At 43.7% G+C, this 11,444-nt stretch overlaps 1 protein-coding gene across 1 annotated transcript; it reads right to left on the bottom strand.

Moving 5' to 3' along the window:
• Positions 1-3,605: 3,605 nt before the first annotated feature.
• On the bottom strand, positions 3,606-10,680 carry LOC122555588 (lysozyme C-1-like). Its single transcript, XM_043701614.2, has 4 exons — positions 10,523-10,680; positions 8,736-8,912; positions 6,487-6,568; positions 3,606-3,827 (listed from the first exon to the last, which is right to left on the bottom strand). Exons 1-4 carry the CDS (start codon positions 10,650-10,652, stop codon positions 3,761-3,763), a joined length of 456 nt encoding a protein of 151 aa, XP_043557549.1. The 5' UTR covers positions 10,653-10,680; the 3' UTR covers positions 3,606-3,760.
• Between the last annotated feature and the right edge of the window lie 764 nt (positions 10,681-11,444).

The following is an 11,444-nucleotide window of genomic DNA, read 5'->3' as shown; positions in this document are numbered from 1 at the left end:
TAGGACTTTATTCCTTAGAAGGTGGGATAATGAGAGGTGAAAGTATTGAGGTGTATAAAGTCATGATGGGCATAGATTGGATGAATGCATACAGTCTTTTTCCCAGGGATGGGAAATTGAAAACTAGAAGGGCATAGGTTTAAGGTGACAGGGGAAAGATTTAGGAAGGACCTGAGGGGCAACTTCTTCACACAGAGAGTAGAATGGGCTGCCAGAGAAAGTGGTTGGGCAGGTACAATAGCAACAGTTGAGAAACACTCAGATAGGTACATGGATGGGAAGGGTTTAGAGGGATATGGACCACACGGGCAATTGGAACTAGCTGAGTGGGCACCATGGTTAGCATGGACCAGTTTGGGCTGAAGGGCCTGTTTCCATGCTGTATTGCTCTATGACCCTACGTGGTTTAGAATTCAATAAGTCATTGTCCAGTGAGTTCTTGCAATGGCTGGCCTGGCAGAATTTCTTTTCATTGAAGCTCAGATGTAAAAGGTTACAGTTGAATGTTCAGCAATTCTTTTTCCCGGCTCTGTTCAATCACACAGTGTGGGCATTCCTAGCTGGTCAGTACTTTTACTGGTAGATTGGAAGTTGGCTCATTTATTGGCTGAAATACAAGACCGTATTTGGAATCCAAGGCTCAAAAGAGGTTAAGAGGAGAAGTAAACTTTTTGCTGAGATGAGAGCTGCTTGTAGTTTGCTAACCTGAAGTGAATAGCAGTCTGAGGAAAGAATTCAAGACTGTGTTGTTAAAGCCAATCAGAAACTGAAATTCCAGTCAATTGACTAGAGTTCCTGAATGAGACATTCAGCCAATGAATTGGATTTGAAATCTCCCATCAAAACTTATTGTGTGTTGTAGGAGATAATTGTGGGCCATCAGTTCCATCTCAGGCATAATGAGTTTCAATTTTACAGAATCACAAAAGTGGCACTGTGCAAAAAGAGGTCATTTAAACCTTCATGTATTTTAAATGTGTGTCAGTCTCCTGCCTTTTCCCCTTAATTTGCAAACTATTTCTATTTAAGTACTCATTCCTCAGTGCCTTCTTGAATGCATCAATGGAACTTTCCTCCACTAACCAGTGATGCCCCGCAGGGATCTGTTCTTGGGCCTCTGCTCTTTATAGTTTTTATAAATGACTTGGATGAGAAAGTGGAATGGTAGGTTAGTAAATGTGCCAATGGCACAAAGGTCGGTGGTGTTAGAGATAGTGTTGAGGGTTGTTGTAGCCTACAACAAGACATTGACAGGATGCAGAGCTGGGCTGAGAAGTCACAGATGGAGTTCAACCTGGATAAATGCGCAGTGATTCTTTTTAGTAGGTTGAATTTGAATGCTGAATACAGGGTTAAAGGCAGGATTCTTGACAGTATGGCGGAACAGCAGGATCTTGGGGTACACCTACATGGATCCCTCAAAGTTGCCACCCAAGTTGACAAGGTTGTTAAGAAAGTGTATAGTGTTTTGGCTTTCATTAACAGGGGGATTAATAGCTGTGAGGTTTTGCTGCAGCTCTATAAAACCCTGGCTAGACCACACTTGGAATATTGTGTCCAGTTCTGGTCACCTCATTATAGGAAGGATGTAGATGTTTTAGAGAGGGTTCAGAGGAGAATTACCAGAATGCTTCCTGGATTGGAGGGCATGTCTTACAAAGAGAGATTGAGTGAGCTAGGGCTTTTCAAGCTGCAGAGAAGGAGGAAGAGAGATGACTTGATAGAGGTGTACAAGGTGATGAGAGGCATAGATAGAGCAGATGGCCAGAGACTTTTCCCCAGGGCAGAAATAGCTGTCACAAGGGGTCATAATTTTAAGGTGTTTGGAGGAAGGTATCAGGGTGATGTCAGAGGTAGGTTCTTTACACAGAGTGAGGGGTGTGTGAAATGCACTGCCTGCGGTGGTAGTAGAATCAGAGACACTAGGGACATTTAAGTGACTGCTGGACAATTGTAATCCCACAATTGACAGATAAAGCTGAGTTCTCCAACTCTGTCACATCCAGTCATGAATGGTAGTAGACATTTAAGCAACTCATTGGAGGGGAAAGGTCCACAAGAGAGGTTTTGCCAAACAGATTGCCAAACAGATTTGTTTGAATTTAAACTTTGAACAAATTGGAATGAGGTGATCAGGTGTGGAGTGGATTGGATTGGAAGGACTGTTATTCTGAACGTTTTATTTCTTTATTTTTCTGATTTTTTGTTCTGTAAGAATTTGTACTTAGGAGTTATGTACCTTTGCACCTAAGTGGCAACTTGTTAACTTTTCATTGCACTCATTTGAGTACATGTGACCATAAACTAATAGTGATTCATTCTAATTCAACTGATTAAATTTTCAGATGATCTCAATAGCAGTTCCCTCATCGCAAAAAATATGGAAAATAGGAACTGGAGTAGGCCATTCGGCCCTTCGGGCCTGATCTGCCATTCACTATGATCATGGCTGATCATCCAACTCAATAGCCTGTTCCTGTTGTTCCCCCACATCCTTCGATCTCTTTAGCTCCAAGTGCTATATCCAGCTCCTTCCTGAAATTGTTCAATGTTTTGGTCTCAACAACTTTCTGTGGCAGAGAATTCCACAGGTTCACCACTCTGTGGGTGAAGAAATTTCTCCTCATCTCAGTCCTAAACAGTTTACCCCATTTGCTCAGACTGTGATCCCTGGTCCCGAATGCCCCTGATCATCAATAACCCTCCCTCATCTACCCTGTCCAGTCAATAGACAATAGACAATAGGTGCAGGAGTAGGCCATTCTGCCCTTCGAGCCTGCACCATCATTCAATATGATCATGGCTGATCATCCTTAATCAGCATCCTGTTCCTGCCTTATCTCCATAACCCTTGATTCCACTATCCTTGAGAGCTCTATCCAACTCTTTCTTAAATGAATCCAGAGACTGGGCCTCCACTGCCCTCTGGGGCAGAGCATTCCACACAGCCACCACTCTCTGGGTGAAGAAGTTTCTCCTCATCTCTGTCCTAAATGGTCTACGCCGTATTTTTAAGCTGTGTCCTCTGGTTCGGCACTCACCCATCAGCGGAAACATGTTTCCTGCCCCCGGAGTGTTCAAACCTTTAATAATCTTATATGTTTCAATCAGATCCCCTCTCAGTCTTCTAAACTCAAGGGTATACAAGCCCAGTTGCTTCAGTCTTTCAGTGTAAGGTAGTCCCGCCATTCCAGGAATTGGCCTCGTGAACCTACGCTGCACTCCCTCAATAGCCAGAATGTCTTTCCTCAAATTTGGAGACCAGAACAACACACAGTACTCCAGGTGTGGTCTCACCAGGGCCCTGTACAGCTGCAGAAGAACCTCTTTGCTTCTATGCTCAATCCCTCTTGTTATGAAGGCCAGCATGCTATTAGCCTTCTTCACTACCTGCTGTACCTGCATGCTTACCTGTTAGAATTGATGGGTTTCTATTAGATCTCCCCTTATTCTTCTGAACATAATCCTAACTGATTCAACTTCTCCTCCTGCCTCAGTCCCGTCATCTCAGGAACCAGGAATTCCAAATTCATTAATATTCCTTTGTAATTAAAACTCCCCCACTTGAAGATTGATCTCTATTATTTCATGGAGTGAAACACCAGTGTTTTGATATTAGTTTATTTCAGTGAGATGTGACAGAACCAATTCATGTTTGGGCTTCCCAGCTGTTTTAACAATGCAGAACGAGATAGTGAAAGTGTCCCATGGTCTGAAATGCCAGAGTGGGAGGGTTTGATCAGCACGATTTCCTCCATCTTTACCAAAAGCAAAAGAATGTGTAATAATCAATCCATCTCCCCTTACAGTGGTCAACCCAGGAAGGCCTGCAAAACCAAACATCAGAAAACATGAGTCAATCAGTAAGACATACGGCCTTTTTTTGAAAAATTGACTGGAGGCATTGGGATTACCTTTCTCTGCCCCCTGAAATCATGTCCACACCCTCTTCCCCTGAAGGTGCTGACTCATCTGAGGGTAAAGTAATCTATAAAGAGCTGATTTAGGAATTATTCCCCATGCAGAGCAAAAAGCAACATATTGCAGATGCCAGTGACCTAAAATTAAAACAGAAAGTGCTGGAGAAACTCTGCAGGTCTTGCAACAATCTGAGGAGGGAGAAAACAGACTTAACATTTTGAGTCTGATATACTTCTCACTGAGAACACCAAATGTGTCACTAATTCTAGGAATGTACGAGGAATTATTCTCAATTAGCCAATACCAGACTCTCCCATGAGATCTGTACCCAATCATTAGGAATCTCCATGTATTTCTAAATACGTGTTCTATATTGTTCCAACAAAATATGGGCAAATAGAGTCTTGGAACTATAGCTCGGGCACAGAAGGAAGCCAGCTGCCCCCTCATATCTATGTCTGTTTACTAAGAGATCAACTCTCCTAGTTGGGTGGTCATTGTGCGGCTGTACAGCACAATGGTTAGGCCACTTTTGGAATACCATATTCAGTTCTGACCTCCCTCTTATAGGGAGGATGTTGTGAAACTTGAAAGGGTTCAGAAAAGGTTTGCAATTATTTTATTGGGGTTGGAGGCTTTGAGCTACATGGAGAGGCTGAATAGGCTGGGGCTGTTTTCCCTGGAGCGTCTTTATCCCTAGGGTACCAGAAACCAAAACTAGAGGGCCTTGGTTTAAGATGAGGTGGAAAAATTTAAAAGGAACCTCAGGGGCAACCTTTTCATGCAGAGGGTGGTACGTGTACGGAATGAGCTGCCAGAGGAAGTGGTGGAGGCTGATACAATTACAACATTTAAAAGGTATCTGGATGGGTATGTGAATAGGAAGGGTTTGGAGGGATATGGGCCAAATACTGGCAAATGGGACTATATTTGTTTAAGATATCTGGTCAGCATGAACAAGTTGGACTGAAGGGTCTGTTCACTTGTTGTACATCTCGATGACTCTATGACACTCCTCTGCCTTTATACGTTCAATCCACAAAATGTCTCTCTTCAGGTATTTATCCAGTTCTCCATTGACAGTCACTAAACACTCACTACCAGGAATGCTTTCCCTCATATCCCCTTCTTTTGCAAATCATCCTCAGTTAGTGTCCTTTGGATTTTGATCCTTCTTGCAAAGTGATCAACTATTCTATTTACTTTAACCAGATTCCTTATGATTCCTGGACTAGATCTCCTCTAAATGTTCTCTGCTCCAAAGACAATACCCCATCCGGTTAAAAGCGATACTCCTTAGACTTGGCAGCACTCTCATTGTCTTTTTCTGCACCATCTCTAATGCCTTCACATTTTTCCTGAAGTGAAATACTCCATTTGAGCCAGGAACAGAGTCTAATTCACCAGAAATTCCCTGCGATTAAACTCTCTCCTCCTAATGCACCTGAGGGAGGAGGCAGTAACAAATCAATCTCTGCAGCAATGTTGGGGTAACCAATCAGCATCTGTAAAACTCTCTGTAACACTCTCTCACCATGAAATCTGGTTTTAACATGTTTACATTATAATGTTCAGTAATACTTATCTCACTGCAACAATCTTTGTTCCACTTCTACACCACAGCACTCTCTTTGACTCACTGTAACACTACAACACACCACTCACTCCAACACTCGACAACGCACCTTCATTGTAACAGACCCTCACTGTAACACTCTATGACACATCCTCACTGTCACACTGTATAACCCACCCTCAACTGTACCACTCTATAACACACCACTCATTCCAACACTCAACAACAAACCTTCACTGTAACACACCCTCACTGTAACATTCTACAACACACTCCTCATCATAACACACTCTATTACACATTTTCTCTGTAACACTCTACCACACTGGAGGATGAACGTCTCATTTTTTGCCTTTGGACCCTCCGACCGCAACATCAATTCCACCAGGTTCCTTATCTCCCCTCCTCCCCACCTCATCGCAGACCCAACCCTCCAAGTTGGCACTGTCCTCTTGACCTGTCCTACTGTCCATCTTCCTTCCCACCTATCTGCTCCACCTTCTTCACCAACCTATCACAATCACCTGTACTGAACTATCACCTTCCCAGCTATCTTACCCCCACCCTCACCTCCACCCTCCTATTTCTCTCTCTGTAGAGGTCAGGTCATTGAGTATATTTAAGACCAAGATAGATAGGTTCTTGAGTACCAAGGGGATCGAAGGTTAGGGGGAGAAAGCAGGAGAATGGGGTTGAAAAACGAATCAGCTATGATTGAATGGCAAAGCAGACTCAATGGGCTGAATGGTTTAAGCTTTGCTCCTGTGTCTTATGGTCTTATAATACACTGTTCATTTACAAGCTCTCTGAAACCCTTTCCTAACTGATACTTGAAATATCTGTTCACAGTAGGGGTTGATGTGTGTGGCCTCAACGTCATTACAGTGTTTATAACCTGGATACAGGAACCAGTAACATCCCATCAATCCATTACAAAATAGATACATCACTACAAAGTGAGAGAAGGTACAATTTCTATTGTAACATACCAGGCCTGCATTCCTTGTTGATTCACGATCACTGCTGCACAATCGATGTCAGTTTGTAGATTAGTATTTTCGTTCAGGAATACTATAGTGAGCAAAGAAATGTGGTGTTAGAATCAGAGTTTAAATCTGTTGTGTTTTGATACAGATTGAGAAATTTCTATGTTGCCGATATCGTAAATATTGATCCACAACTATTATTTATGGTGGAGAGGTCAACGTTCTCACCTGTTCCCAGGTAAAGAGTTACTTCTAATTTGGTATCCACTAAGATTGTGGGTACCTCATTGGGTTGGTCATCCAGAGAATGAGACCAATGATCCAGGGAAATCAGGACTCCCGCCATGGCTGACAGGTTGTTAAACATTCTGAATTTAATGAGGTCTAAACAAATTGCTCGTGCCAGTAATGGTGACCATGAGACTACCACAAAACACACCTGGTTCAGGAATGTCCTTTAGAGAAGGGAATTTCTCATCCTTAGCCACATGAACCGCGCAGTGATTCTGAACCCATGACAATCTGCTTCACTCTGAACTTCCCTTTAAAGTTATACACTTGCACCTTTTCACAAGTTATAAATGCTGACCTGACCAGTGATTCCCAGTCCCATGAGGGACTACTGTTGGAACTGATTCCTTGGTTAGCATCTTCTATTGATGCTGTGTAGATGTATTCTCTCAGGAAACATCACCAAGAGTATTTGTTATGTCTATTCAATCACCCCTCACTCTCTGTGTAAAACAATAAGGTGACCCAAGTGGTTCATCCTTTCGTCATGGTAATCACCTCAGAGGGTTTACCACCTTTGAAATGTATTTTCTTTGAATTCACACTCGACACAAATGTTGACGTTATGATCGGTCAATGTAGAGATGACACAAGAATTGGTGGCATGGCAAATAATAAGGAAGGAAGACTGAGACATTACAGGATGGTGCAGATGAGTTGAACAGTGACAGATAGAATTTAATCCGGAAAATTGTTAGGTCATGGATTTTGGAAGAACATCAGAAAGCAAGAGAGTACACATTGAATGGAAGGACCCAAGGAAGTGCAGATGATCAGCGAGACGTTGCTATGTATCTACATAGATCCTTGAAGGCGGCAGGGCAAGTAGATAGGTGGTTAAGAAGGCATACTTACCTTTATTAGTGAAGGCACTGCCTACAAGAGCAAGCAGTTGTATATAACATTAGTTAGGCCACATCTAGAGTACTGTGTGCAGTTCTTGTCACCACTCAATGTGAAGGTTGTGATTGCAGTAGAGAAGGTGTGGAGAAGATTCACCAGGATGTTGCTTGGCCTAGAGAGATTGAGTAGGAAGAGAGACTGGAGAGGAGCCAAAGAAGATGAGCTGCTTGAGGTGTACAAAGTTAAAAATCACACAACACCAGGCTATGTGAACAACTACCTGATGAAGGAGCAGCACTCTGAAAGCTAGTACTTCCAAAAAAATCTGTTGGACTATAACCTGGCGTTGTGTGATTTTTAACTTTGTCCGCCCCAGTCCAACACTGGCACTTCCAAATCAGAGGTGTACAGAGTTAGGCTCGATAAGGAGAAACCTTTTCCCTTAGTAGTGAGGTCAATGACCATCAGGCATAGTTGTAAGGTAAGGAGGAAGTGGTTTAGAGGGGATTTGAACCAAAAATTCCCACTGAGAGGGTTGCTTTTGTATGAAATCCACTGTCAGAATAGGTGGAAGAAGAAGGAACCCTCAAGACATTTAAGAAATATTTAAATGATCACTTGAGAGGCTATGGGGTAAGTGCTAGAAATGGGATTAGAATAGATGCATGGTTGATGATCGGTGCAAACAGTAATGGGCTGAAGGGCTTGTACAGTGACTGGAATGAGGCCAGCCAGCTGGTCTTCATAGAATATTGAGTTCCCTGATTGAGGCTGTTAAATTGGCTGATTGGTCCAATCAGGGAGCCCTGGCTGACAGATATAAACAGGCATGTCAGAGATCCTGACACTGCAGTACCTGACTCTGATGAGGTGGCACCGTGGTCAAGGACTGTTCCTGTGTTAACAAAGCCTGACGCAGGCCGGTGCTGGAATACCTGCCTTTGTGGAGTTATTTTCAGCCTGTTTCCCTGTAGTAAAATCTCTAAAACTCTCCACTATCACTTAATCTAATTTGTAATATAGCAAATAGAGATAGAGTCAGCTCTCCAGCGACATGGTCTTGTAAGGAAAATAATGAGAAAATCATTTTGGATTTTGCATTGTGCTAATTCACTTACAGTTGCAGTTCATGTGGCATTCATTTGTACCATTCGGAAACATGGCATCTGCGCACCACTGTTTGCTGCTGATCTGAAAGATCCCATAGTCTCCTGACCAGATCTTTCCCTTACAGTCTCTCTCATATTGTACTGCCAATGTACTGTACCCACTTGCATAGTAGGCCAAGCACACCCCTAGAATTAAAATGGACAGAGAACACTGTAGGTTAGAACACAGAACAAGCCCTCATATGACTCACACTACACCTGACAGAATGGAGACAATCCACAGTAAACATTTCCTTTCCACACGGCCTCAACACTGAATTCACCAGTTTCTAAATCTCCCCTCCCCCCACCGATCAGATCCGAACCTCCAACTCAGCTCCGCCCTCTTGACCTGTCCTACCTCTCCAGCTTCCTTCCCACGTATCCATTCCAACACTTCCCAGTCACCTCTCACCATCACCACCCACTTTCGCCCACCTATCGCCATCCTACCTATCTTTCCCCTAGTCCCATCCTCCCTCACCTATTTGTCTCTCAGCCCCCTCCACAGTCCTGAAGAAGGATTAAGCCCAAAACGTTGACTCTCTTGCTCCTCAGATGCTGTCTGACCTGCTGTGTTTTCTCCAGCACCACACTTTATCAACACTGACTTCTCCAGCATCTGCAGTCCTCACTATCTCCTTTGTTGTATCCTGTTAGATTGTAGTTGTGCCTTTCTGTTGGCTTAGGAGAAATATAAATGACCAGTCAAAGTAAATGAGTAGAATTTGGCCAGCGAGCTGATCAGGTGTGACCTACATCAGGATCCTGAGATTATTATTATTTGGAGAAATGTATTTGTGAGGACACTAGGCTCTGTGGCTTGCCATAGTCACAGAAGACTGAGAGGGGATCTGATTGAGACATATAAGATTATGAAAGGATTGGACAATCTGGCAGCAGGAAACATGTTTCTGCTGATGGGTGAGTGCCGAACCAGAGGACACAGCTTAAAAATACGGGGTAGACCATTTAGGACAGAGCTGAGGAGAAACGTCTTCACCCAGAGAGTGGTGGCTGTGTGGAATGCTCTGCCCCAGAGGCAGAGTCTCTGGATTCATTTAAGAAAGAGTTGGATAGAGCTCTCAAAGATAGTGGAATCAAGGGTTATGGAGATAAGGCAGGAAGAGGATACTGATTAGGAATGATCAGCCATGATCATATTGAATGGCGGTGCAGGCTCGAAGGGCAGAATGGCCTACACCTGCACCTATTGTCTATTGACCCTCTGCTGTCAGTGCTTTCGGTTCAGAAGGAGAAGTCATTAAAACCTCCCCATGGAGCAACCGTAACCGATTGTCCCTTGTTCCCCTCGCCAGAGACAATGAAGGGAACAATACTCAGAAAGAATCCTTCTGGATCCCCTCAGCTGATCAAAACCAATCCAGGAGATCACAGGGAACACACGTGTTACTACAATGATAATACCCTTCTGCAGAAGGTGGTCTCTGCCCCAGTCAGGTACCAGTCAGCTCCTTGTTGGAGGTGGACAGTCAGTAGCAGTGCACCAGTTAACAATGTAACCCAGAGGCTCATGACTCTCTGCAAAAAGAACCATCCAACATCCAGTCTATTCCTGCTCCTGCAGAGTTTAAACTAAAGAGCAAGTTACTCAGTCCAGACCAGACTCAGACGTTCACTGTCCCCACCAACCAGACACTCACCCACTGACTGACAGAACTACAGGAGAATACAACTGTCTCAACTTGTCAGGGCATTCAGTACGGCTTAAATAGAACAGAGAGGATGTTACTCACAGTCGGCAACTTTGTACTCGGTGAAGTCAACCAGTATGGAATTCTTTACAATGCGAGCAAGTTCACATCGCGAAAGGACTTTGGCGCTGGAGAGAGTGAGCAGGACACTGAGAACAATCAGTATCTTCATCCTGTCGGTGGGAGATGTGTCTTTGTCTGCGTCTGGTAACGGCTGCTCCTTTATACAGAATCACGCCTGTGGTTATCTGCTCCACAAAGTTAATTAACCTTGGACAAAAAAAAAAGGTCATCTAAATTTATCAGATTTGTACCAGGTTGTTCATGTCACACCGAGATTTAACAATCACGGCAACATAAGGGAAAGGAAACACAAGCTTTTCAGGTTGACTTCATTAATTTCAGGCCCCTTTTTATTTATTCATGGGATGCGGGTGTCACTGGCTGAGCCAGTGTTTGTTGCCCATCCCTAGTTGCCCTTGAGAAGGTGGTAGTGAGCTGCCTTCTTGAGCCACTGCAGTCCATAAGTTGTAAGTAGACCCACAATCTTATGACGTAGGGAATTCCAGGATTTTGACCCAATAACAGTGAAGGAATGGTGATATATTTCCAAGTCAGGATGGTGAGTGGTTTGGACAGGAACCTGCAGGTTCCCATGTTTCTGCTGCCCTTGTCCTTCTCGATGGAAGTGGGGCTGGGTTTGGAATTAGGCGAGTCTTGTACATGGTACACACTGCTGCTACTGAACATTGGTGGTGGATGGAGTGGATGCTTGTGGATGTGGTGTCAATCATGTTTTGTCCTGGATGATCAAACTTCTTGAGTGTTGTTGAAGCTGTATCCCTCCATGCCAGTGAGGAGTATTCCATCACACTCCTGACTTGTGCCTTGTAGATAGAGGATATGTTTTGGGGAGTCAGGAAGTGAGTTATTCACTGCAGTGTTCCTAGCCTCTGATTTGCTC

Source organism: Chiloscyllium plagiosum, unplaced genomic scaffold, assembly GCF_037043375.1.
Source record: "Chiloscyllium plagiosum isolate Xiang-an unplaced genomic scaffold, Cpla_swu_hap1 HiC_scaffold_12, whole genome shotgun sequence".
Classification (NCBI taxonomy): domain Eukaryota; kingdom Metazoa; phylum Chordata; class Chondrichthyes; order Orectolobiformes; family Hemiscylliidae; genus Chiloscyllium; species Chiloscyllium plagiosum.
The sequence above is the reverse complement of the archived record's forward strand: the minus strand, read 5'-3'. Positions and strand labels throughout refer to the sequence as shown.